Genomic DNA, 26,469 nt, shown 5'->3' with positions numbered 1-26,469 from the left:
AGGTCGAAGGAAATCCCTGTCCTACAGGATGTTGATTCTATCTTGGGGTCTCCACATATAATATCCTCTGGGACAACCTTTAAGGGTTTTTCTTTGCATGGATTCACTGTTGAGGATGATATTGGTTCTGGTGCACTGCCTATTCCCAAAACACCATCAGCTTCACCAGTGAATGACACCTGCCTGTTCTCCATCGTATTTCCCAAATCACCCTTGGAAAGAAAAGTACCATCTCTTACTTTGTTCATACTCCTTGTATAGAAGTAGGATGAACTATTGGGGCTCACCGGGTGCTCTTGATCCAGGCTATATTAGAAGGATAGAAAGATTTGGAGATCCTTTCTATATGCCCTAGGCTTCATTACCTTATGACTATAAAGAATTTAAACTATGGAACTCAGGAAAATGAAATACACTTTCAACTCACAATCACAAACCCTGCCTAAGGAGTGTGATTCATCATTCAAGAGACCACTAGACCCTCCTCCTCTTCCACAAACTCCTTCAGAAGGAGAGAGACAACTCACCCTTCCTCTCCAGATCTGGCACAATTATCTCTTCTGCCACAATTCAGGAAAAATCCCCTTTTCCTGAAAAAGAAAAATCAGATGATGAATATACGTTCACGGCTGACTCAGACGATGATTCTACTCACACAGAAAACCCATCAGACTCTTTGCCTGATGAATATGTTTTCAACAGCACTTCTAATTCTCCCACAGAGGAGACTTATTGTATCCAAGTGGCTGAAATGGCCATAGTTCATGGCCTGGAACTGAAATCCCCAGTACTCAAAGTTAAAGACCTTGTCTATGACTTCATCTCTTCTTCTGTTATCCCTCATCCTGTGGCCCTCACTATGTATTAGTAAACTCGGCGAAATCAGCATGGGATGCTCCATCTACTTCAACTTCGACCTCTAAACATCTTAAGAATTTCTACAGGGTTGAAAGAAGAAGATTGTATTTCTTTTCAAACATTCTGTGTCTAATTCCTTAGTAGTTGGTTGTGACATGGGAAATAGGTCAGGAAAAAAGCACTGTTGAAAAGGAGGGCAGAAAATTAGACTGCGTGTCAGAAGGTTTACTCCTCTTCACTATCCATTAAAATAGCCAGTGAAATGGCCTGCATAGCCTAATACCATTACTCAATTTGGGAGAATTTCAAAGACATCAAGGATGCTCCAGATACGATTAAATCTAAATTTAATGAAGTCCTTTAGAAATCCGTGGATTTGATTTGATTTAATTTAATTATTTATTTGTCAGTCAGATTTGTACACTGCCCCAAACTTTCGTCTCTGGGTGGTTAACAACAACATAAAACAAGTTAAAACATACACAAAAATCTTAAAACAATTAAGTACCCAGAATGTTGGGGGCAATATGCTAAATCATTGTAAACTGCTTAGAGAGCTCCGGCTATAGAGCAGTATATAAATGTAAGTGCTATTGCTAAAGTGCTAAGTGCTAAGGCAATCTAAACATTAAAAATAGGTTAAAATTTAAAAAGCTGAAAAAACTTGGCTGAGGAGGTGGGTTTTCAAGTGCTTTTTAAAAATTGTCAGAGATGGGGAGGATTTCAGTAGAGAGCGCATTCCACAGTCTCAGGGCAGCAACCAAGAATAGCTGGCAGCAACTGGAGATGGACCTCTCCAGATGACTTCAATAGGCAGTGGGGTCATAATGAAGAAGATACCCAGGGCCTTAAATACCCAGGGCCTAAGCTGTATATTACTCTCCAACACCTGAGTACTGCAAGCACCTCACAGAGACAATCCCGTTCCTTAGCAATTGCTGTCTCTCTTCACAGACATCTGCCTCAGCTCTTCCTTTCTCCAAATGAATATGAAAGACAAAATAGAAGACCTCCCCTTTGATGGGGAAGCCTTATTCAGTTCACAGACGGACAATGGAAAAGATGAAGAAATCAAAGTTTACAGCAACAATCGTTACATCTTCTTCCACTCTGTAGTCACATTCCCAGAGGTACAAGAAATACAATAAGCTAAAATTTCAGCTCAACAAACTGGATTACAGGGCTATAGAAAGTCCTTCCATTATGGCCATTTCAATTCAATTCAAAGATACTTCCAAAGGATTCAATTCAAGATACTTTCAAGTCCCAAAAAAGAGATGGCAGTCTCCACCTTATACTGGACTTCCATGTCCTAAATGACTTCATCCACCCAAGAAATTTTTGATCACCTTGCAGGGCCTTCTTCCTCTCCCTGGCAGAGGAGGAATGGTTTGCTACCCTAGATAGGAAAGATGCCTGTTTTTATATAAGAATTCATCCAAAGCACAGAAAGTACCTTCATTTCACCTTGGGAGATCAAACCTACCAATACATGGTTCTCCCGTTTGGCCTCTCCTCAGCGCCTTGAGTCTTTACGAAATGCACGAGTGCTTTTATTGAGTGCTTAAGAACCAAAGGTATGTCGGTATTTCCATATCTAGATGACTGATTGGTGACTTCAACCAACAAGGACTTTCTAAGCAATCGGATAAAATCTATCCTTTCACTTCTGGAAGACTTAGGCATCTAGGTAAACCTACTGTAGATCCCTAACCCAAAGCAAAGGACACGGACCATCCAAATACTCTTAGGTTTGATGGCAGCTTGTACAGCTACCATAAGATACTCCAGACTCTGAATGAGACAGCTCGAAATATGGTTTCTGTCAATGTTCAATCTGAACATAGACAGCCAATATTTGTGGCTCAAATGGTCTTAGACTCACTCCTCTGGTGGACTATTCCAGAGAACCTTGCAATGGGCATTCCCTTTCAACCTCCTTCTCCAGTGTTTACTGTAACAGATGCTTCTCTCAAAGGATGGGGTGTCCATTGTGCCAGACTCCACATGCAGGGCCTGTGGAACCATCACCAGTCATCTCTGCGTATAAATTTCCTGGCTGTTCTTAGCCCCCTGCTAACTGAGCAAAGAGGCATCTTTTTAAAGTGGTGATTCTCTTTATTGAGCAGGGGGAGAGCAACTGGCCATATCCATCCCCAGCACAGCATCCCTCCAGTTAATCCCAGTTAAATGTTGGGATGGCATAATGCCAGTATGACACCTGAAAAATTTCCAGGTTCCTATGATTGCAAATCAGGAGCATGCACAGCTGCAAATCTTCTGATTCTCCACTGTCACAGGGTTTGTGCAACCCTGTTAATAATTATTTGCAGCACATCAAGTGTTTAGAGAGTCAGATTGGCATATGGGTTGGAGTGTTGGGCTAGGACTGGAGGTACCTCAGTCCAAATCCCTACTCAGATATGAAGCACACTGAATGACTTTGGACCAGTCACCATCTCGCAGCATAACCTACAACACTGTGTGCATTTGGGCAGATAACATGGGGGTGAACCCTGTACACCATCCTGAACTCCTTGGAGTAAGGGTGGAATAAAAATGTAATAAAATAAATCAAGTGCATACAGAATCATTGTGTGAAATATATATTCTCTTAACATTGAAGCCCCATCTTTAATAGAACTGGTAAAATATAAAAAGAGTTGTAAAAACAACTCTTATATTAAACATTATTAAAATCCTAGATTAAACATAAAAATGAGGAGAAAACTAACAATCTGGATCGTGGTCCGTTGTGATAAGGAAAATGGGTTATATGCCTGCGCAGGAACCTCACAGGCCAATTTAGTAGCTCCTTGCGGTGCCCGAACCACCAGTTCGTGCCGTTCTTATCTATATATGGTGGTTAGGGCGTTCTTTTGTCAGTTTCTGTTTGACCGCCACAGCATTCAGACCTCGGGCTGAGCTCCTCGGATAAACAGATACTTTGTTACTTTCGCTAGAGACTTGTTGCTTTAATGTGCTTTCAACTTTGGACTGTGTTAATGGACTTGAATCTGCTTGGTGGACTGGCTTTGTTACACAGAATTGGACAGAATTACTGGCTTTTGACTCAGAATCCCTGACAACGCTTTATCTATCGATTCAAACGCGGGTGTGAGATTGGGCCTGGCGAATCTCACTGTGGAAACAAAGACAACTTTCAAGTGCTGTGTAAAATGCCGCACAAAGTTGCCTTCCACAGACAACCATGAGGCTTGCCTGTTACGTCTGGGTGAAGAACACAACACCGCAACGTGTAAAATTTGTTGTTCCATTTCGAGGCAAACCTTACTTGAATTATCTTTTAGGAGTTTGAAACATTTCACAGTATATGTTCTAATAATTCTCTAAAACATACCCATGGCTAATCCCATGTATGGCAGCTCTCGGAAGAGTTCAGAGAGCTGCTGGATAGCCATGGGTACTGGTGGGAGGGAAGAAAATGGTTGGCTGGCCAGCTGGCTGGCAGGCAGGGGGGGAAAGTGGTGGCGGCTGGGACAGAAGGATGATGGGCGGGCGGAAGAAGGCAGCAACGGCAGGGGGTGTATGATGGCAAATGGGCCAGAAGGCAGGAGCGCGGCGGGGGGGGAGAGACTATGGCAGCGGAGAGGGCGGTGCAGCCTCCCTGCCGACCAAAAGACAGAAGCACCCAGCAATGGAGGCGGGGAGGCGATGGCGGCAGAGAGGGCAGCACAGCCTCCCTCCCTGGCCCGCCTGCCAGCCAAAAGGCAAGAACACCTGGCGGGGAGCGGAGGAGGGGAAGCGGCAGCCAGGCTGGCCAGCCGCAGAGGTAGAACGAGCTGGTGGAGGGGGAGAACGAACTGGGGTGGGGGGATAACAATCTGGGGCTGAGGGGGGAAAATGAAATGGGACTGAGGGGAGGGAGGCATGGAGAACTAGGGGCGCAGATGCTCTGTTCCAGGTCAGCTAGTATGTTCTAATGTTTGAGGTGTTTTGTGTTTGTTAGATTATTAACAGCCAATATTTTAGATTTTCCTACCATTCTGTAATAAATTATTCTTTTTCGTTTATTTGGAATTCTTTTACAAAGCCTAAGTTGTTTTCTCCTCTTGTTAACTTAGGTGCACAACTTGTTAAATGGTCACCTAATGGTGAAACATATGTGGTGGTTATAGCTAACAAAGTGGATATATACAAGCTTGAAACTGCTTCTATCTGTGGTACTATTGTTACAGAAAAGAGAGTATCTTCAGTAAAGTTTATTACAGTAAGTAGAACACAATCCGAAAAAATAATTGGGCATTTTGAATAAATCTGTTCCCATGCATTTATTTACTTGTCTATTTTATGTATTATTTTATTGAAGGACTGCATACTTGCTATTGCTGGAGATGAAGAATTTGTACGGTTGTTTGATTGTGTATCACAGAAGTGCCTTTGTGAATTTAAAGCTCATGAAAACAGGTACTGTATTGTCTGGTTATTTTGAATTAGGTAGAGTATTTTGGCTTGTTTGTAAAGAATTTATATTCCTCACCCAATAATTTTAAAATGTTTCTTTTGTGCACGGGGGAGTGCACACTTTTTATTAGTAGTATTGTACCAAGGTTGAGCACTTGGCAGGTTAACTGATTTCAGTGTGAACATGTTTAACTTTGGCTGGATCCTGTACATTACTAGTCTTTAATATATAAAATGTAATATATGTGTTTTCTATAAATGCAACATTATGACAAGATACCAGACATCAGTTCTGAAACAATCTATGGATAATCTCTGTCGTTTTGACTCTTGCTACTTTTTAAAATTCTTGTTAATTTTGCTGTGGTCTAATATCAAATATTTCACCACAGAATAAAAGAGATCTACAGTTTTGAAATGGAAGGTTTACATGTTCTTGTGACTGCATCGAGTGATGGATATATTAAGATGTGGAGTCTTGATCTTGACAAGGTTTGTATATTATTACATTTATTTGTAAAGCAGTTATACTAATCATTATTAAAAAGGAGGGGGAACTAACAATAATTGAATTATCTTAAGGATTTAAAAAATTCAAAGCATGCATTGTTCTAATTAAGTTTACAGCATCATTTATGGTATAACACTTAATTGTAAAATGTACACTGAGTCTCAACTGATTTCAGTAGCATTTAATGCACTATGCATACTTGCTCGGGAGTAAGCTCTGTTGATATGAGTGGACTTACTTCCAACTGAGCATAGTTTCATGTGTCATTTGTGCCTAACCAATCCTGATTTAAAAGATCAGAAGGAATTGATATAACAGGATGTGGACTGCACTGCACCTGTTCAGCACTATGAAATTATGCTTGCTTATTTTAGGGGAGTTGGATCCTAATCTTCAGCAGAGCAGAGTAGTCTTCTAAACTATATCATTGAGGGTTGGGGGGCTCTCAGGGAGGTACGTTCAGGAGGCAGGTGGCTGCAGAGGGAAGGAGAGAGTGTTGAAAATCGCCCCTTGTGCAACGGAAGATTCTGACGTGTTAGAAGAGGGTGAGACTGGATATCAGGCAGCCAATGTGTTTTTGTCTAATCCTCCAGAAGTTCAGACACTATGTGAGGCTCCTGCTCATATGATGGAAGTCTTCCATCTGCTCAATTATGCATTTGTCCCAGAGAGTTGGAATCCAATTGGGCCCTTTTCCTTCTATTTGGAGTACCGTATATTTTTTCCTACAGATCTAGAGTTGTGAATGTTAAGCAGTTGCAGTTTCTGCCATCCATTATCACTGTCACCCCTTCTCCAATTATGGTTAATCAAGACTAGTTGCTGAAGTAGGCTGTTGACTTGAAAAGCTCGTGCTGCAATGAACCAGTTCATCTTAAATATAGCAAAGTCTTTGCTGTTGCAGAATGACATAACAGTGTTTTTGGAATTTACATGAATTAGTTTATATTTTCCACAGATTAAGAGTTCCCCACCATTGCTATGTGAAGTCAATACCAAAGCCAGGCTTACATGCCTAGCAGTGTGGCTCAAAAAAGATTCAGAAATAAAGCAGGCATCTGATGAAGCCGCGACATCTTCATCTCAAGGTAACATATGCTTTTCTTGGAGTTCTGTTCTTGTTTGCAGAAAGAGGACATCCTAATTAGAGTAATTCCTCCCATCAGCCTTTGGAGGCAGCACTTATCAAGTAAGACTTCCTTTCTCCTCCGCTGAGGGAAACTGCCTTCCAATTTGAGACATGCTACATTAAGATAACAATTTAAAGTTTAAAAATACAATAAGAATTCTAAGCAGATAAAAACAGAAAATGAATTGTATACTATATACTTTATATAGTACCAGGAACAAACAGGATAACAACATAGAAAATGAGGCGAAGGTGGATTCTGCTGAAGTTGAATTATATCAGAGTAAGAAGTCCAGAAAGAGAGCATTCTCATTTGCTTTGCAGAAATCAGCAGACCCAATCAAGACTGGTCAGGCAGGATGTCCTCCTTACCTCCAAAGAAAGGGAACACTTGTGGTAAGTCCAGTGTTTCATCCTGGACTTACCACAGAAGGAAGGAAGACATCCTGACTTGGGATATAAGAAAGCAATATCCCCCTTCCTGGGTGGGCCTGCCTGCCATTGAACAGGACCCCAGAATCCACTAGAGGATCCACTCCCAAAGACTGCAGCCATGGAGGCATAGCAGTTCCACTAGTAATGCCAGTCAGAGGTTGACACAGATACCCATACCACACTTTTACATAAGTTCTCTAACAGTGTAGAGTGCCAAAGGTGCCAATCCACCTATAGAATGGGTTTGATTTACCCAGAATAGGGTGCTACTGCCACCTATCCAGTGAGCACATGTAGAATTATACCCTTCCACACCCTTCCTCCTCATCTCCAAAGATAAGGAACATTCACAGTCCAGTGTTTCATTTTCAGCTGTATGTAACAGTGATGAACATTTTAAAAGAAAGCTGGGAAGTGATCTGTCTTAACCAGATTTTGCCATAAAGAACATCTTGCAGCAGTGGAAGATAATTTGTTCCTTTTCAGGCATGAGACGTAAGCCCTATTCAGACGTTATGCTGTACATGTGTTTGTGAATGACTGTTCATGCATTCATTTTAAAAGTGAACAGAGATCCCTTAAATTTATGGTACAGATAGGAAGTGTACTACTGTACATGCATTGAACATAATGTGTGAATAAGGCTGGAGACTACACATTTTCTGGGACAAGTGATTGTCTCATCACCAAACGAGCGCAACTGGTGACTCATTGTTCATGCAAAAGGAAAACAAGTCTGTGTGTGTACTATTTTTTACTTTTGTTTAAATATATATATTAGAGAAATGGTGCTCCTCACATCAGATTATTAAACAATTAATAACTAATTTTGTTCCAGTATCAGAGGAACAGCCATTGATTAAGAAAAAGAAAATCGGTTGGACTGGCAATGAAAAATCAACAGAGGAAGCTGACCAAGAAGCCCCCAAGAAAAGAAAACCTGTAAATGTGCTGCAAAAGAAGAAGAAAAAGTTGCAGAGTTTGAAATGAATGTGTTTTGCAACACTGAAAGTATAATAAATTATCACTGACCACAGTGTTCAATTTATTTCTAAGGCAACATTTTCATTTAAATGTAATTTTATGACAGTTATGACAGATGAATTCATGTATTAATAGTGACAGAGAAATTAATATGAAAAAGCCATTTTATTTAAACTGTATCAGTTCCCATTAAGAGCTTGAAATCTTGTGGTTTCAAATTTTTTAAAGGCAGATAACATTTAAGTTTTAAATAAATATTTTATAAAGTATCAGAAAAATTCCTTCTTTCGTAGGTTTTTAATTTGTTTGCAAGTTGCTAACCAATTGTATACTGCATGAGTCCTCCAGTGTGGTTATTTAAATTTCATACTTAGGAAACCTGCTCTAACAGTGATTACTGAAATATCCATAATATCAAAATATGTTTGTTAATACAGTCCCCCAAGTGTCTTTATAGCATTCATAGTCCTTGGAAGCAAAGGTTTTATGTTTCATTTCTAATCTGCTGGTTTGATTAAGGACACTGTTTGTACTTTGATGCATACATTGAACATGTCTGGGAATGTGCTGGCTCATTTGTTGCAATAAAGAACAGATCCATATATGCAGAGAACTGTACAGATCTGTCTTCTGCATTAAAATCAGTAGTTCCAGATGGGTAAGCTCTTTGTAGAGCCAGCATTAGGCAGCTGCTGGGGCCTGAGCACCCCAATAGGATGCAACACTGATGCCTGCTCTTCCTCCCCGAGAAAGGATTGGGCCCTTTGTGACAGCAAGCCTTCTCTTGCCAGTGAGTGTGGTGGCAAATGTGGGTTTCTTCATGCTGCCTGCAGTAATGGCAGTGTTGTAGCTAGCTGCCACCCACCATGTGTCCACCCCCCCTCCCATATAGCCTTGTGGGGGGAAATCCAGGGCTGACAGCAGCTGCCTGCTACTTGCCACAATCAACCTCAGGAGACCTGTGTCCACCACAACACCGGTTACCAAAATGAGACCACCAGCCTCTGGTTGCTTTCTGGTCCCAACCCAGCGAGGAAAGGGGCCTACAGCAAGACCGTTTACTGACAGCTCCCTTAAATCTATAGCCACACATTGTACACAACAGTTCCTCCAAATACAGATTGCTGTATTTGGTAGCGATGTGCATGGAACCGCAGGGGGGGAGGCTCGAAAGCAGTGGGGGTGCTGCTTTAAGAGCGGGAGAGGATGCACTTACCCCTCCTCCCACTTTACCCCCTCTAGTGTCCGTTTTTGTCAAAGCCCATCAGAGTGTCGGTGTACCTCCCTGCTGCCCCATTGCCCAGATAGAACTGGAAGTATCCAACGCGCTGTGCGCATGCCAGATACTTCTGGTTATATCTGGGCAACGGGGCGGCAGGGAGGTATGCTGCCGCCCCAATGGACTTTGGCAAAAATTGATGCCGGCGGGAGAGGTAAGTGCATTCTCCCGCACCCTTAAAGTTAGACACCCTCCACCATCGGACTGGTGGAACTGCCAGTTCTCCGAACTGGTTCGGAGGCCCATAAAGGGCCTCCAAACCAGTTCTGTGCACATCCCTAGTATTTGTTTATATAATTGCAATGCTGCTGATTCTTTTAAAGAAAATGGTCAGCAGTTGAATGCAACAGAAATAGTTTGATTTTTTTTCCCATCAGAGGATGAGGGAATGTGGAATTACTAAAGGAACTCCCACTATTCCATTAATCACCTGTAGTAAAAACAAGGTGCTTGCAGCCCAAGCACACACAGAGTTAGGTGCCTAGAGCACCTGACTCCAGGGGGATTCCCCCAATGCACTGTGGCCATCACACAGTGCACTGTGGGATATCCAGAGGACAGGACAATATGTCCTGGCCTCTGAAGATTCGAACCGCTCTAAGCAGTATAGATCATGTGGAAGTGTGATCTATGCATCCAACCATCAAGGGAGGATCATCTTGGGGGAAGGTACGTTTGGCACGGCCTTCACCCTCATCTGCCTGCCCGCCCGCCCAGCAGTCATGTGCATAGCCTTAGTAGCTGCTATGAACTAGTATGCTATTTGATTCTGTGGCCAATTGGCATACACAAACCCTATCTCCCATCCTTTGCCACTTCCATTTCCCTTTCTGTCTTATTCCTTATCTTCCTGGACTGAAAACAAGAATAGAGGACCAAGACTGCAACACCAGGAACATAATTTCATTATTAGAATCTTTGTTTATTCTTAAGTTTGGTACTACTCAAAAGTTTGTCATTTGCTTTTCCAATGTTTCTGTTCTAAGTTACAGTTCTTTTATTATTATAATATGTTTTATTGTTATATATCAGTGTTTCCCAATCATTTTCAGTGGGAGGCACACTCTCCCCCCCAAATTGGGGCACACTACTCCCCCCAAAACAGACACAGTGTGGTTTTCTTTTACTTTTTGTGGCAGCAAAGCTGTTGTGTGGTTTTTATGTATTTTATTTACTTGGAGCTGACTCGCCCCATAATGTATCAGGAAGGACATGTCTCTCCCAGTGCATAAGGAAGTGAGCTAGCTCCAAAAGCAGGGTATTATGGGGCGAGTCACCTCCAAAAGCGGGGCATGTAATAGCAAGGGTGTGCAGGGACTTTTTTGTGTGTGTGTGCGCAGTTGGTTTAAATTCACACTGAACCGCCAGCTTGTGAACCAGTTTGTTCTGTTCAATTGAACCAGGTTGAACCAATTCGACAGCCTATGCTTATAAAGGGGAATCCAGTGAGGATCCCCTTTACAAGCAAAGGAGAACCCTGCCTTTAAAAGGCTTCTAACAGCAGCAGGGGTGCGGTGGCGAGAGGGTACCTTACTGCTCTTGGCTCCTCTAAACCCCAGCACTCTCCCCAGCAGTGTGGCCCACGCAGCCGTGGTGTAGTTCCAGCTCCGCACTGCACATGCATGGAGGCCATTTGCATGACCGCATATGCGTGACGGCTGGAACTGTGCCCTCACCCAGTGGCAAAGTGTCCTATGAGGCTTTGAGGCTGAGCTTACCCAAACATAAATAAAATATTAAATAAATAAGCCAACAACCAATCATGAAAATAATTGTTCAAACTTCATTGTATTTCCCTATTCCATCTAACACTGCCGTGCACTCACCACTCATGCGAGGCTGATGAAATCCAGCCTCGTATTGGGGAGACTCAAGTCCATAGAGTCAGCACGGCACGCACAGGGGGGAAAGCCGCAGGAGAGGAGCTACTTTAGAGGGGCTACTTTAGCCTACTGCGATCTGAGGCATGAAAAAAAAACCCTGATGGTGAAGAGTCACTTCCGTTTCAGGTCATGCTTTCCTGTTTGCCACATCTGTACGTGCAAAGCAGCATGGGGAAGGTGTGGGTCTGTGGCTATTGCCTACTCTGGCAGGGTTGCTCAGCACAAAACCTGTACTGTAAATAAACATGGAAAGTCGATTTATATTTCAGATGTGAGTGGGGAATTGTTGGTGGGGCTCTGAAGCCATAGGAGGGCTAAATAGGTGAGAAACTGTTTGGGCCTTTGCCCTGGGAGGAAACGCCACTGCTCGACTGCATGCTACATGTGGATTGATCAAGACACACAACAGCCTGCGAAAGCTCTCTACTCTTTCCCCTCATGTTCACTGAGCACAGAGCTGGTTTTCAGGAAGCCTGGCCAAAGCAAGAGGCAGCCAGAGCAGCAGCACCACGGCCACTGCCTTTGTCAAGTGGGGCAGCTCCCAGCGGTGAAACTGGAGCTTCTCTCCTCAGTCCTCTCTCTTTGGGAGTGGTTTTTAATTTTCAGCTTCCCCGATTATGCCTGATTAGCTTCACCACTGCCGCCACCACATGGGTTGCACTGCGGGTGGGGGGAGCGCCAGAGTTTAGAGGAGCTGCTTCCACCAGTGCCGGTAAGGTACCTTCTCACTGCCGCCACCACCCCCACCCCCAGCCACCCTTAGACTCCTTTTAAAGGCAGGATTCCCCTTTGCTTGTAAATCCCCTGTACAAGCATAGTGTATTTCCCTGTACAGACACGGTATGTTGAACCAGTCCATAATGGACCGGGCCCAGTTGGGTTCAAACTTGGACTGGCCACCTTTTTTTTGAGCTCAATTCGGTTCAAGTTTGAACCGGTCAAACCAGGCTGGTTTGAATCAAACTGGTTCTGCACACCCCTATTTGAAATATGTTTTTGGAGCTAACTCACCCCCTTCTGCACCAGGAGGGAAGTGTCCTTCCCAGTACATTATGAGGCGAGTTGAATGCAAAAGCAGCAGGGCATTTAAATGCACTGCTTCTGGAGCTGTCTCAGAGTGAGTGAGTGCTCTACCCTGGCCAGTTTCCCATGGCAGCTTGGGAAATGCTATTATAGACAATGCCCAGCATACTAAGATCTGTGCATGGAGAACGGTTCTCCATGCGCACAGAGGAAAGGGGTGATGTTCAGCCATACCCGCTTCTTTCCGCAACATTTAGCAATATCTCCTTCCTTCTGCCCTATTTCTGGGAGGCACAGGTGACTGCAGAGAGCGAGGGGAATTGCCAAAAATCCCCTCTCCTTATGTGCACATAAGCAGTGGCCCCACCACCACACCCCCTGCATCTGACATCAGACACAGGGGGTGTGATTTCGCTCACAAACGGGGTGCAGGCCCCATTTGCAAGCAAATTCCAACCAGCGCCATGTTCACAGTGTAACCAGGAGCGGCTGTCCCTGCTTTAAAAGGCAGGGAGGCGTGTTTCTAGCCTGGCTGGGAAGCCGGCACTGGCTAAGCTTCTCAAAAACAGAGCCATGTGATGTCAGATGCAGGGGGCGTGGCTGGGGCACAAGTCACTGCCCCTGAGCATGGCGGCCCGGGTTCTTTGAACTCGTTTGCACAATGGTGGCTCTGTCCCTGCACATAAGTGCTCATCCTGCACAACCCAACTCAATATTTAGTCAGTAAGTTATAAACTTATACCCCACTCTTCCTCTGAGGAGCCCAAAGTGGTGTACATGGTTATGTTTATCCTCACAAGCCTGTGAGGTAGGTTAGGCTGACAGAGTCACCCAGGTGCTTTCCAGATTACATGTTACAACAGCGGTAGTTTACTTCAGCTTGGCAGGATCTATTATATTAATTCTCCTGGGTGTGCCTTGGAATGTGCATCCCAGAACCCAGCTGACTGGCTGGGCGGCGGACGTGCCTGATTGGCTGAGGCGCACCCAGGAGGATTGGTTGCCACGGCGGCCTGGCCATGGAGGCCAGAGGTTGTGGGCCTGGCCCAGCTGCGGAGGGAAGGCCCAGGAGGGCTGAAAGAAGGTGGGGGGGCAGAAGTAGCAGTGAAGAGGAGAGGTGGCTGGGCCCGGAAGCAGAGACTGGGGCAGAAAGAGGGGAGGGAATGTAACCGCTGGCCCCAAAGAGCGCACAGATGCTCTGTGCGGGGTCGGCTAGTTGTATTGAAACCATAAATAAAGGGTGTTGCACAAAGCCACTAGCAGGGGGAGCAGTCTTTTCTATTGTGTGCAAACCTCCTACAACAGGAAAATACAGGTCCCCCCACCCCCAACGTTGTGACCCTGTAACACAAAGATAAAACCTGAAAGAAGGCATCGGAGATGTGAACAGCACCTTGCTGACAGCATGGGCTCTGTGATGTCAAAACAGGCAGTACAGAAGCACACTTAGCAGACACATAGTGACACTGTGTAGCCCTTCACCACCTCTTTGTGGGGACATCTAAGACCTGCCAAAGCTCATTACAGGGGAGATGCAGAAAGGAATGGAAGAATCCCTGTGTCACTACACCAGCATGCTCCTCTCTCTGGACTTAAAAAGCACACAAAGGAGATGGTTGGGGCTAGCCAGCCACACGGTACATACCACCTGGATCACCCTTAGTGTGTGAATTTTTGGGAAATCCCAAAGCCAAGTGGGAAATTGCTGCTTAATTCAGTGAGGAGGAATTATACTGTGGGGAGGCAAAAAAAAACCAAAACGAACAGCAACGTTGTACAGAGAGATCTATGGTGGTACAAAGAAGAATGCTATAAAGTGAAAAGAGGAGTAACATGGGGTGGAGATCTGTGGAGTGAGCAAAGGGGGAATAGCTGAGTGATGGGGATGTGGAGACGTGTGGAACAGGGAAGCCAAGATGGGGATAGAGATCTTATGAGCTAAGGAAACATGCTCAGCACAAGACCTATATGCAATCCTAAGCACGTTCCCTAAGAAATAAGTCATATATTGGCAGGGGCGTATCTAGTGTGGGACAGGCAGGGCATGTGCCCCGGGTGCCACTTGAAGGGGGGGGGCGCCATTTCTTTAAAAAATAATAATAATAAAGATGGCCGCCGAAAACAAAATGGCCACCGTGCATGCTCAAATGGCCTCTGTGAGGCCCTAGGCCATGCCAGGCCTCGCAGAGGCCATTTGAGCATGCGTGGTGGCCATTTTGTTTTCAGCAGACTTTTTAAAATATATATATATATTTTAAAAAATGGCCACCACACATGCTCAAATGGTCCCTGTGAGGCCCCAGAGTCCAGTGGGGGGGAACCTTTGCAGACCCCCCCACACACACAGCCTTTAGGAAGCGCCCCAAAGGGGTTACAGGTAAAAAAATTAAAATAATAATAATATAATAGAAGTCACTGTACACATATTCAGTTTGGCACTATGTACAGAGAATCAGGGCTTGTGAATACTGAGCTGAAGCTTATGAGCTAGGATTGTATTCATTTGCTCTTATTTTGCTTCTTGTGATAAGTGAGTTAAATGTGTTGTCTTAATCATATGGCTATTAATGGTGAGTTTGTCTTTGAATCAGTGTGAAATCCTTAGTATTAAGGCTCACTGGGAGTTTTTTGCTCTCTTTCTCTCATTTTAACTGTCTTTCTGAAATACTAGAATATATTCCAAACAGTGACACAGTTTACTCTGCATATCCTTTAATTATTTTCAGAGTATCTGGGAAAAGTCAAATTCTCTGTTTATTTTTAAAACCTATGTAATAGTGATGCTATAATGCCTAGTAGAGAATTAGACAGGCACTTCTGTTTAGTGTTCCAAGTACACCTCCACATAGTATTTGGGTGTTTCATGGGCCCCAGCATACTGAAATTTGTAGTTTTCCAGCCTTTTTTGGTCTGGCTACGTCCACTGCTAAATAGTTTTTGAAAGATTAAAAGATTAACGAGCTTGACTTGTACTTTTCAGCTGATATTACGGGAAAGTTATCTGAAAGATGGGAATCAGTTTGGACAGGGGACGCAATTTCAGTGCTTGCCCTAGGCGCTATTTTCCCTAGATATGCCTCTGCCACCACCACCCCCGAACACCCTCCCTGGTTTGGTTCAGTTTGTGGGGGTTTCTGAGATTATATTTAAAAAAACTTTTAAAAATTAGATTTTACTTACTGCCAGCCAGTCTAGGGGCTTAGATTCAGCCATGGGGTGGGGGGTGTCTCCAGAAGTTCCCCCTCCCCCATGTCAGCCTCCATTTATGTACAAATCACCCAGTTCGGGCGGTCTTCAGCCTGTTTCCGGCCTGTCCTCTGTTGCCCATGCCAAATGGGCCTTTACGTGGCTGGGTCATGGTTATTTTTGTGTAAAGTCACGAACCCCACCCCCCAAAAAATGGCCAGGGGGTCCGGTAGCAAACTGAATTGGGGGGGGGGGGTCAGTTTGATATCTGATTCTTGAACTGAACAGGTTCGATGTTGAACCTATTCGACATCGAACCTGTTTGCACATGCCTAATAGATATGTGAGAAAGGAAGATTAAGAAACAAGCAGTGGTAGGAGGGAAAGCATGCTGGATGCATCTCTTTAATACATAGCTCACACACCCCCATGGAGTACTGACTCTTATCCCTTATTGGTTTTGAAATAACTAGCTGCCTTCTGTGCTGCTCACACAATATGATTCCCTTCCAAAGTTATCAGTCCTCATTTGAGCCCAGAGTACTTACTGTCAGGATCCAGCCATACTTGCTCTTGGACCATGACGTGGTCTTCTCCTTTTCAGCACTGAGGAGCCTATGGTTACTACCAAGCTGGAGCTTGGCCCTTTTGCAGACATTCTTTCTGAGGAGTGTGGGGTCTTGGGTGACCCAGCAGTCAAATCTAGACCCCTGCTCCAGCTCTGGACTCTCCTCCATCATGCCTAGGGCTCCAGGAACAGTTATGACAACAAATTAGAATAGCACTCCAGAAATAGCAGTGAAGGGGTCGCCTGGTTGCCCAGGGGTTCCTTTCCAGTGGGCCTACTTGGAAGGAGGAAACAAGCTCTGATGCATGCCCTAGATTGGGACTGAGCTAGAATTAGGAAGGGTTGGGTTGCCGCCACTATATTCATGCTTCAGCCTCAGCCTCGTTTTCACCTATGCAACAGCTCGGAACTGGGAGTTCATTGCAGACCCAGCTCCAGGTTTTTGCTCCAGCCCTCTGCTTCTGCTTTCCGTCTTGGCCCTTGCTTCAGCCTCCGAGCCCCATCTCCTGCTTTGAGCTCTGATTTCCAGCCTGCAGCTTCCTCTGGCCTCTCCTGCTTCCAACTCTGGCTCCAGCCCTAACCTGCAATCCAGTCTCATCCTGAGCCTCCTGTGACCTACTTTGCCTCTTGAAGGCAAAGGGCCACCTTACTCGGTACCAGTCCGCTCTACCATTGCTATCCTGTGAGGAGGCCCTCTTCCAGGTCCCACCATATTCTGAGGTGAAATTGGTTGGAACGCAGCATGTGAGTGAGTCACTGTTTCTAGTCGAAAGTTGGTATAGGGATTTTAAATAGCTTCCACCTCCCTTTCCCCATATCCAATCAGGATTTTTTGCAACTCTTATATTACAATTCCAGAGAAATGTATACAACAAACTGTACAAAGAGATGACAAATTACAATTAACGTACTACGTTACAATTAAATGCCTGAATCTGGAATCCAAGTTCACTTTTCTGGGAATAAACCCCACTGAGCACAGTGGGACATACTTATGGGCATAGCGTCCATTGGATGAGGGGGTGCAAATGTCCCTGGGCCCGGAGAGTCAAGGGGCCCACAAGGGCACCACCATCCTGCTCCCGTGCATCCCTACACTGCCATTTCCTATTTCCCCTTGATGTTGTTGGTAGTGGTGGCAGCAGGCTCCCCTTCCCCCTCCGTGGCCGGCACACAGGCCTCCCCATTGAGTAGGGAGAGTGTTGTATGCCGTGCCATCTGGACACTGCCTCGGTAAGTGTCCCTCACCATGCACCCTGCCACTCACCTCGCCTCCCCAAGCTGGCTCTCCTTCCCCGGGACACCAGCAGCCTGCCGTGTGTGTAAACGCAGCTCCTGCTCTCTGGAGCATCTCTGGCTGCCTGGGAGAGAGACAGCGATGCTTGCTTTGCTTCCCCAGTCAGGCTGAGCTGTCCTGGAATAGCCAAGCCAGGCATTTCCTCTCTGCAGCAAATGGGGCTGGGAGGGAAATACAAAAGGACGACAGAACAGACACTCAGCTGCTTGGTAGGGGGTGGTTAGTCAGGACAGCTAAAATGGGTGTGCGTGTTACATTCCCCCCTTTTCCTTCCATAACTGAGCGGCAGCGCTGAGAACTAGGAAGAGCCCAGAGCAAGGCACATCTGTAGGGATAGTGATGGAAGAAGAGAAGCACTCCCCACCAATCCATGGGAGGAGCATGCCCCCACCCAGGGGTCTGCTTTGGCCAAAATGCACAGGGGTCAGCCCCCGGCGGGGGCCAAGCAGATGCCGACAAATGGGCACGAAAGCAGCCCCCTCCCCCTGCATCACAGTTCAACCCACACAGCGCTAATGGGGAGAGAAGCCAGACCACTGAGAAGCCCACCCACCCGCCACCACAGCCACATATAAATTTAGAGGGGGAAGTGCAGTGGCGAGGCTGGAAAATAGGGGGTGTGGCTTTGGTGCTGGCACGGGGACCCCCCAAAAGAACTTTGTCCCCAGGCCACTGGGGGACTCCCTACAACTCTGGACATACTTCTAAATAAACATGCATGGGATTGTGCTGCCTACCTTTTAAAAGTCATGTCATTGCTCACAGGAACTCATGGACATTTACATTTCACTATGAATGAGGGTGAGGAATGGCACATCCCTTAAAAGTCGATGGCCATGATCCAGAAAGAAAGAGAGGTGTGTACAAAGCCTTCCATGGCCATCAGTTATGCCGATGTGTATCTTTAGCCACACCGTGATACCCATCTGAGCACTGTTTTGCTGTCTAGATGTACTTTAATGCATTCACACCCAGAGCCAAAAGTTACCATGTGTGATGAGTTGTCTATAATTACAGTGGCTGAAATACTGTGCAATATTCCACCTGCCTTGTAATGGAATGTGTGTGCAGTTGCATAAGCACAAAATGCAACAATTGTGCAAATGCAGTTGTGCGATGAATGGCCATTGGAATTAATGGCCTTCTGCCATGCAACTGCATTTGTGCAATTCTTGTGTTTTGCACAACTGCACTCTCACGCAACTATGCACAAGTTCCATTACAAGGCATTGCGCAGTATGTCAGCCAGTTAGATTAGTGCCACTGCCAGCCACTGTAGACATTGGGGACTCCTGAGATTGGGTGAGTGGCATGCAGGTCAAGTGATGGGTGGAGCCAAAGTGGGCGGTGCCAATGATGGTGGGTGGAGCTGCAAGTGGGGCATTGCTAAAATCTTTCCTCCCTAAAAAAACAAAAGCAATATAAGCACTGCGGAGAAAGCTTCAGCTGGTGGGCTTTCTCCTGAACCCACCCCCTGCTGACTTTTTACTTGCCCTCCCACAACTACCTATATTCCTCCCCGACTCCTTTCCACCCTACATACTGGGTGAATATGTATGTATAATTGAACATATTGTATTCTACGTATATCGTGCATTCTTTTGTTGCTAAGGTAAGAAGCACTGCAGCAGGCCTTTTGATTGCACTAACAATTCAACCAACCAAACCACAACAATAACTATAGCCCCCATAACAAAGTTCTCCACAATAATTGTTACAGTCTTGGGCCTAATACTTGCCTTAAAACTAGCAGTCAAAACAACCCTAATATTACACAAACATAACCAACTATACAACTTTTCAAACTAACTTGAGTTCTTTAACATGACTGCCCACCGCAACCTACCAAAAACAAAAGTCTTTATTGGACAAAATCTCTCAACCCATGTCAACAATGTGTTATGAAAGCTCCCGGTGGGCTCTCTCCTGTTCTTCCCCAGTGGGAAAGCTTTCTGACCGACCATAGTGCCAAATGGAGCCCGGTTATAGTGACTACACCACCTTAAGTGGTGCAGCGGGGAAATGCTTGACTAACAAGCAGAAGATTGCCAGTTCAAATCCTCACTGGTCTGTTTCCCAGACTATAGTAAACGCCTATATTGGGCATTTCGACTCCTGGTGCCCACAGAGCCCTGTAGTTTTCTTTTGGTAGAATACAGGAGGGGTTCACCATTGCCTCCTCCTGTGCAGTATGAGACGATGCCTTTCAGCACCTTCCTATATCACTGCTGCCCGATATAGTACCAGTGGAGATTTGAACCGACAACCTTCTGCTTGTTAGTCAAGCATTCCCCACTGCACCACTTAAGGTGACTGATAAAACAATATATTGGAGAGTAATTGCAGTGCTGTTGGTGGCAGCAGCAGCCAGAGGGGCAGGAAGTGAAGGATACATACCAGCTGACAGAATGTCAGCAATATATTAAGTAAAAGCACTTCCAACAACAACATGTGGTTTTAAAACAGTGGCAAAAATAATAACTACTGTATAAGCGAGCAATAGCTAGAATGCTCCTGGCCTATCCCCTAAAAATGTAAGAGTAGCATCCTTGGGAGGATTCATCCATCCACTGTGGGGCCATGAGCTGCCGTGGTGGGTCTTTGGAGAGGCCAAATAGGCGGTCCCTTGGTCCAAGGTTCATTTTGATGTGCAGCTGGGTGCATTCTATGCAGTGCATTTTAAAAAAATGTGCAGTGGAAACTAAGATGTTGTGCAGTTGGGCCTATGGAGTTTAATAAGGACATACTGTAGGTTGTTTCCGAAGATGTAATGGGGTGGGGTGGGAGCAAGATATTGAATATTGTTTGTTTTCCATTTCATAATCTTATACAAAAAGTACATTACAGCCTTCTGTTTCTCTCGCTCATTCTTTGTGAGGCACCATCATTTTTCTTGCTTCCCCTCTTTCTTTGTCCTTCTCATTTCCCCCTCCTTCCCTCTCTGTCACTTTCTATTCATTTGCCTCTTCCCTTCTGTTAGCAAATGCTGAAGGAAGGGGATGCTTGTGGATAGGGGTGGGCTGCAGCCACTGCTAGTGCAGGTTTATAATAAACCTTCATGAGTCCTCTGTAACATCTGAGTCCTCTGTAACTCATGAAAGAGTGCAAAGGCAACAGCCACACCCATTGCATGTCCCTAGCATCTGGGATTCAGCCTGTGCACCTGGAGGTTTTCTATAGCCATCCTGACTAATCACCACAGAGGGACCTCTCCTCCTCCATGAATGTTTCTAACCCCCTTTCAAACCCATCTAAGCCAGGGATCATCACCACACCTAGTTCCACAAGTTAATTGGTTTTTGTGTATTCTGAACAGAGACAGGCCTTAGTGCTAAATGTGATGTAGAGGGATTTCCTAGCTAAGGGACTTCAGCAAGTGATTAGGTGGAAAACATGGGGGGAGCAGGGAGGGCAGGACAGGGGTGACTCTTCCCTGGTGCTTTGACACTTTGAGCTGACAACCAAGACAGTGTTTGGATTCAAACCAGAACCAGCGTGGCCAGTAACTGATCTTGTGATCTCACAATCAGCCACAGAATTCTGCTGTCATGGTTCCCCTTGGAGACCTGCAAGGATTCTGCAGGAGGCTCAACTGGCAGCATTCTAGATAAGCTGCAGCATCTTTGATAAGTTGGCTGTCTTTGGCTGTCCGTTTATCATCAGCTTATCATCTTAGCTGTCAGGATGGGTGGCTGCTGGTCATGGGTGAACTGTAGGTAAGTCTCCGGCATGATGGGGAAGCAGAATCTAATGGCTGCCTGGACTTGGTTTTTAAAGATGCCCTTCCATTGTTTTACATGCGATTGTGCGCTCTATGTGAACTTCAATGGTCACAAGTTCACCACCAGTATTCACACCACACAGCTTCTCCTTGAAATGCAGGTGGCCCTCGAAGGTCACTTGCTGGGCTGATTTCCACTGTATTTCTTAAGCTTACAGGTCCTAGACCTGTGAAACTGTAGCACCCAGGAGCTACTGGCTGGCCCCTGTGGGCCCACTTGGGGTTTTGTTTGGGGGGGGGGAATCCTGCCCACCAGTTGAAGCTGACTTCAAAAGCTGCCCCCCCAAACCCCCATGTTATTTCCAAGAACATGCCTAACCTTTTCTTCTTTCATGTTCCTATAGGTCTCACCCAGAGGCAGAACCCAAGTGAGTTGCTTTTTTCCCTCTTGACTCCTCTTAATGCTTTTGGCTCTGGTGTGGCCAGCTAAAGGGATGGGGGTGGAGGGGGTTGTTCAGACATAGCCCAAACCCAGGTAAAAGTGTGCCATTGAGTCGGTGTCGACTCCTGGTGACCACAGAGTCCTGTGGTTGCCTTTGGTACAATACAGGAGGGGTTTACCATTGCCATCCCCCACGCAGTGTGAGATGATGCCTTTCAGCATCTTCCTATATTGCTGCTGCCCGATATAGGTGTTTCCCATAGTCTGGGGAACATACAGGCGGGGATTCGAGTTGTCAGAAATTTAAACCCTCTTATTCCATTTTTTAAACAAAACAAAACATCATGTATTTTCTTTCAGCTGAAGTGTCCCCTTTTTGGGGAGGGCTTTTTAAAAAGTTGAAAATCTTCTCTGGATAGGGGTGGGAAAGCTGGCCTCATATCTATAAACTACGAGAGTGGGTCTGCCCCCCGCCCTGTCACCAGTCAATCCCCAAGTGAAAACAATTTGAGCAAAATGTAGTGAGTGACTTTCAATAGCAATTACTTTCACTGCTCCCAAGTATTGAATCATCCCAAATTAGCAGGGCCTTCTAGAAGGATTATGGGTGAGGGCATGTTTGGGATGGCACAGCACCCCCAAGGATTACTGGGGGGACCCCTCAATTTCCTGTGATTCGCTACTAAGAATGTTTCTCCTTATCTCTGCAGGGATGAAGATGAAGAGGGGGCACAGACTGGTAAGTGGATGACGAGAGTGCATGCTTCTTCTCAGGGCTCCTCAACCCCCCAGGGAGTGTCTCCTTGGAGACCTGTTTCACTTTGACAATGGAGAGAGATAGGCAGACGCCCAACTGATGGATGAATGGCAGGAGGGCAGGTTTATCCACCTCTATAGTTTGCTGCTGGCACTTGTTGCAGCCAAAAGTGTTGGAAGAGACCAGGGGGCCCGGGCAAGTAACATCTGGAGACCCTCCCTTCTAGGAGGAGATGAGGAAAGGGCTGTGGCAGCAGGCAGGCAGGTTGGTCATTCTCCTTTGGAAGTGGTGCAATTCTGAAAAAGCCCTGCAAGAACCCTGTGCCCACACCCAGCCCCAAGACATCCTCTGGGCCTTGTTCCCCTGCCTTGGAGAAGAGGAAGCTAAAGCATGCTGGTGTCTTGTTTCCAAAGCTGGTGTCTTGTTTCCTAGTCCCATAGCTAGGACCCATGTAATTGGAGGATCACCTGCAAACAAGGGCAACATTTCCTGGCCAATGAGCTCTGAGATCAGTCCAAAGAGACTCTTTCTTTCTCTGATCCCAGTTTTCTGCCCCTCGGAGCTGGGCCTGCGTTCCTCAGATCATAGCTATGCTTCCTGCTTATGGCATCCAGGCAGATTTTCAAGCCCCACCCCTACCCCCGCACATAGGTCAAAAGGCTGTAACTGGGGGTTGTTGCTTCAGCCAGAGAGCAAATGCATTGTTTAGTCCATGTGAACCATCAGCTCCCACTCTGCTCAAAGGAGAAGCCTCTTTCCTCACAGGTATGAGGAAAGAGGGCCCATAGTCCAGTAGTGGAACAAGTGCTTTGCATGCACAGGTCTTGGGTGGAGTCTTCTTCATCTTCTGTTAAAGGATCTTAGCTAGCCAGGGAAAGGCTTCTGCCCAAGAGCGGCTGTCAGCCAGAGTAGGGCAAAGTGAGCCAGGGGTATGACTTGGTAGAAGGCAGCTGCATTGGTATGTTCAGCAGATAGAGCTTGGCCATTGCACTCCCTTCTGAAGCGTAGTTGCTGAGGGCTGTCTTGCCAGTGCTATGCAATGTATTCCTCTTCATCCCTTGCTTGTTTCCTTGGGTGGACCACCTCACCCACAATCCCAGGCTGCATCCCAGCTGGTTAACCTAGGCAGAAAGGGGAGGCAATTTCTATCAGGGCTATGGGCCATCCTCATTTCCAGATTCCTGCTTTATTTCCTCTCTTTCAGGTCATCCCAGAAATCCAGCCCATGTTGCCCCGTGTCCTGGGGGACCCATGTTGCACCATGTTCTGGGGGACCCTCTGAGGGAAGAGCCCAATGAGGCTACCTTGGTGCCAGGACCACTTCCAGGACCTCACATCAACAATGGTATTCTGGGAGAAGAGCTCAACGAGGCAACCTCAGTGCCAGGATCCCTTTCAGGACCTCTCATTTGCACTGATATTCTGGAGGAAACGCTCAAAGAGGAAACTTTGATGCCAGGATCCCTTCTAGGACCTCACATCACCAATGACATTCTGGTGGAAGAGGTCAATGAGGAAACCTCAGTGCCAGGTCCTTCCATCCCCACTGGCACTCCAAAGGAAGAAGCTTTTGTGTCAGAGCCCTTACCAGAGCCTTCCACTGCTGACAATGATCTTGCACAAGAAATAGAAATCCTCACAAGATTACAGAATGACTATGTCCAGCGGCGTAAGTATTGTGGCACCTCAGAACCCTTTTGCATAGACACCCAGCACAAAGTTCAGCTGGAGTTTTGATACTCAGCCCAGATGATGGACCAAGCACTAGCACTGCCCCTTTTTGCAAGACACCAGCACTCAGCCTGGTCAGAGCATACAACACTTGTTCCCTTTTGCTCTCTTTGTTGCAGAAATGAGGGTTCGCCGCATTTCCCAGCAGTTCCCTCATTCTCTCCGGGCCATCAACCTGCAAATTGGACACGCAAGGACAAGGCTCATCAGCAGTGAAGTTCGGCTGCAGCGGTGGGGAAAGGAAGGTAGTTTGCAGCACACCCCTGAAGTTGCTGCTGGGCTAAAAATGGCTCTTTTACTCTCTGTTTCCTTCTCCTGAATGTTGAAATATTTGATTTGAGTCTGCATCTAAGTTTCGGAGGGGAGGCCTATGGGTGGGTTGTCAGTGCTTGCTGAAGTGTTCCTTCGTTTTCTGTCTTTCAGGTGACCAAACTCTGATGCCTGTAATTCAGACAGCTTCTCATGGTGAGAAGTGAGGGCAAGTGATGGCGGGTGTGGTAGTATGCCAGCGTTTGCGGCTGACCACCTGTTGCTTCTTCTCTCTTGCAGATGTTCCTGAAGGCCCTGCTACATGTCTCCGCACCCCTGGGTCCAGTTCATCACCATCTTCTGCCTCAGTGGAAGTTGGCTCCATCCCACCATCTGCCTCCATGTCTTCTTTCCTCCTGCATCCCTCTCCCCCTCCTCCTCCTTCCCCACCTCCTCTAGAGCTGGACCTCAGCAATGTAAAAGAAACTTTGCAGAGTTTGATGGATTTGCAGTACCATCAGCTGAATGACCGTAAGTCTCACAGAGGCAGCACCCCTTTTCCATCCTCATTGTTGTTTTACAATCTAAAACACTTATAGTCTAAAAACAGAGATGGGCAAGCAATAAAGGAAGGAGAGGGAAGTTGAGGTGGGACAAGCGGGGGAACAATGTGTATGTATTTCAGCTGCACCTCCGTAGGACCAGGGAGACGCGGGTTGGAATTCTCATCCAGCCATGAACCTCGCTGGGTGACTTTGGGCTAGTCACTTGTCCCGCAGTCTAACTTAACTTTTAGGGTTGTTAGGAGGAAAAAAATAACCATGTATACCTCCCTGAGCTGCTTGAGGAAGAGCAAAATGTGAATACTAAATTCATGAATGCTAATATTATGAATGCTAATATCAGCCCTTTTGAATTCAAACTGGGCTGAAACAAGAAACCAAGGAGGATGAAATACAATTGTGCTTATCACAGTCCTCCTTACAGTATCGTCAATGAAGTGTTCCTTCGTTTTCTGTCTTTCAGGTGACCAAACTCTGATGCCTGTAATTCAGACAGCTTCTCATGGTGAGCAGTGAGGGCAAGTGATGGCGGGTGTGGTAGTATGCCAGCGTTTGCGGCTGACCACCTGTTGCTTCTTCTCTCTTGCAGATGTTCCTGAAGGCCCTGCTACATGTCTCCGCACCCCTGGGTCCAGTTCATCATCATCTTCTGCCTCAGTGGAAGTTGGCTCCATCCCACCATCTGCCTCCATGTCTTCTTTCCTCCTGCATCCCTCTCCCCCTCCTCCTCCTCCCCCACCTCCTCTAGAGCTGGACCTCAGCAATGTAAAAGAAACTTTGCAGAGTTTGATGGATTTGCAGTACCATCAGCTGAATGACCGTAAGTCTCACAGAGGCAGCACCCCTTTTCCATCCTCATTGTTGTTTTACAATCTAAAACACTTATAGTCTAAAAACAGAGATGGGCAAGCAATAAAGGAAGGAGAGGGAAGTTGAGGTGGGACAAGCAGGGGAACAATGTGTATGTATTTCAGCTGCACCTCCGTAGGACCAGGGAGACGCGGGTTTGAATTCTCATCCAGCCATGAACCTCGCTGGGTGACTTTGGGCCAGTCACTTGTCCCGCAGTCTAACTTAACTTTTAGGGTTGTTAGGAGGGAAAAAATAACCATGTATACCTCCCTGAGCTGCTTGAGGAAGAGCAAAATGTGAATACTAAATTCATGAATGCTAATATTATGAATGCTAATATCAGCCCTTTTGAATTCAAACTGGGCTGAAACAAGAAACCAAGGAGGATGACATACAATTGTGCTTATCACAGTCCTCTTTATAGTATCGTCAATGTACATGGGCAAAAGTTCCCGGCCACCAGGAGCATACACTCTAAAGTTTGGCTTTGGAGAGAGAAGTGAGGAAGAGGAGGAAAGCATAAGGGGCATTCAGTTCAAGCTGACGGAGCTGCCTCTGCTGAGGCATTAAGCCAAA

At 46.0% G+C, this 26,469-nt stretch overlaps 2 protein-coding genes across 5 annotated transcripts in view; both read left to right on the top strand.

Moving 5' to 3' along the window:
- Window positions 1–8,611, top strand: part of PAK1IP1 (PAK1 interacting protein 1) — a 60,059-nt gene extending 51,448 nt beyond the window's left edge. For all 4 annotated transcript variants that reach the window (XM_053246438.1, XM_053246441.1, XM_053246440.1 and 1 more), the window contains 5 exons: window positions 4,944–5,089; window positions 5,189–5,286; window positions 5,676–5,775; window positions 6,753–6,882; window positions 8,197–8,611. In XM_053246438.1, coding sequence (XP_053102413.1) covers window positions 4,944–5,089; window positions 5,189–5,286; window positions 5,676–5,775; window positions 6,753–6,882; window positions 8,197–8,348 — 626 coding nt within the window. In that variant the 3' untranslated portion in view covers window positions 8,349–8,611. The remainder of the gene's footprint in view (window positions 1–4,943; window positions 5,090–5,188; window positions 5,287–5,675; window positions 5,776–6,752; window positions 6,883–8,196) is intronic.
- A 12,568-nt stretch (window positions 8,612–21,179) lies between these two features.
- Window positions 21,180–26,469, top strand: part of LOC128352877 (large proline-rich protein BAG6-like) — a 51,119-nt gene continuing 45,829 nt past the window's right edge. Inside the window, exons 1-9 of the mRNA XM_053313420.1 lie at window positions 21,180–21,294; window positions 21,704–21,727; window positions 22,452–22,480; window positions 23,703–24,167; window positions 24,349–24,474; window positions 24,653–24,694; window positions 24,779–25,009; window positions 25,505–25,546; window positions 25,631–25,861. Of these exons, the coding sequence (XP_053169395.1) occupies window positions 21,263–21,294; window positions 21,704–21,727; window positions 22,452–22,480; window positions 23,703–24,167; window positions 24,349–24,474; window positions 24,653–24,694; window positions 24,779–25,009; window positions 25,505–25,546; window positions 25,631–25,861 (1,222 nt within the window). The 5' untranslated portion in view covers window positions 21,180–21,262. The remainder of the gene's footprint in view (window positions 21,295–21,703; window positions 21,728–22,451; window positions 22,481–23,702; window positions 24,168–24,348; window positions 24,475–24,652; window positions 24,695–24,778; window positions 25,010–25,504; window positions 25,547–25,630; window positions 25,862–26,469) is intronic.

Source organism: Hemicordylus capensis, chromosome 4 (assembly GCF_027244095.1).
Source record: "Hemicordylus capensis ecotype Gifberg chromosome 4, rHemCap1.1.pri, whole genome shotgun sequence".
In the NCBI taxonomy this organism is placed as follows: Eukaryota; Metazoa; Chordata; class Lepidosauria; order Squamata; family Cordylidae; genus Hemicordylus; species Hemicordylus capensis.
The sequence above is the reverse complement of the archived record's forward strand: the minus strand, read 5'-3'. Positions and strand labels throughout refer to the sequence as shown.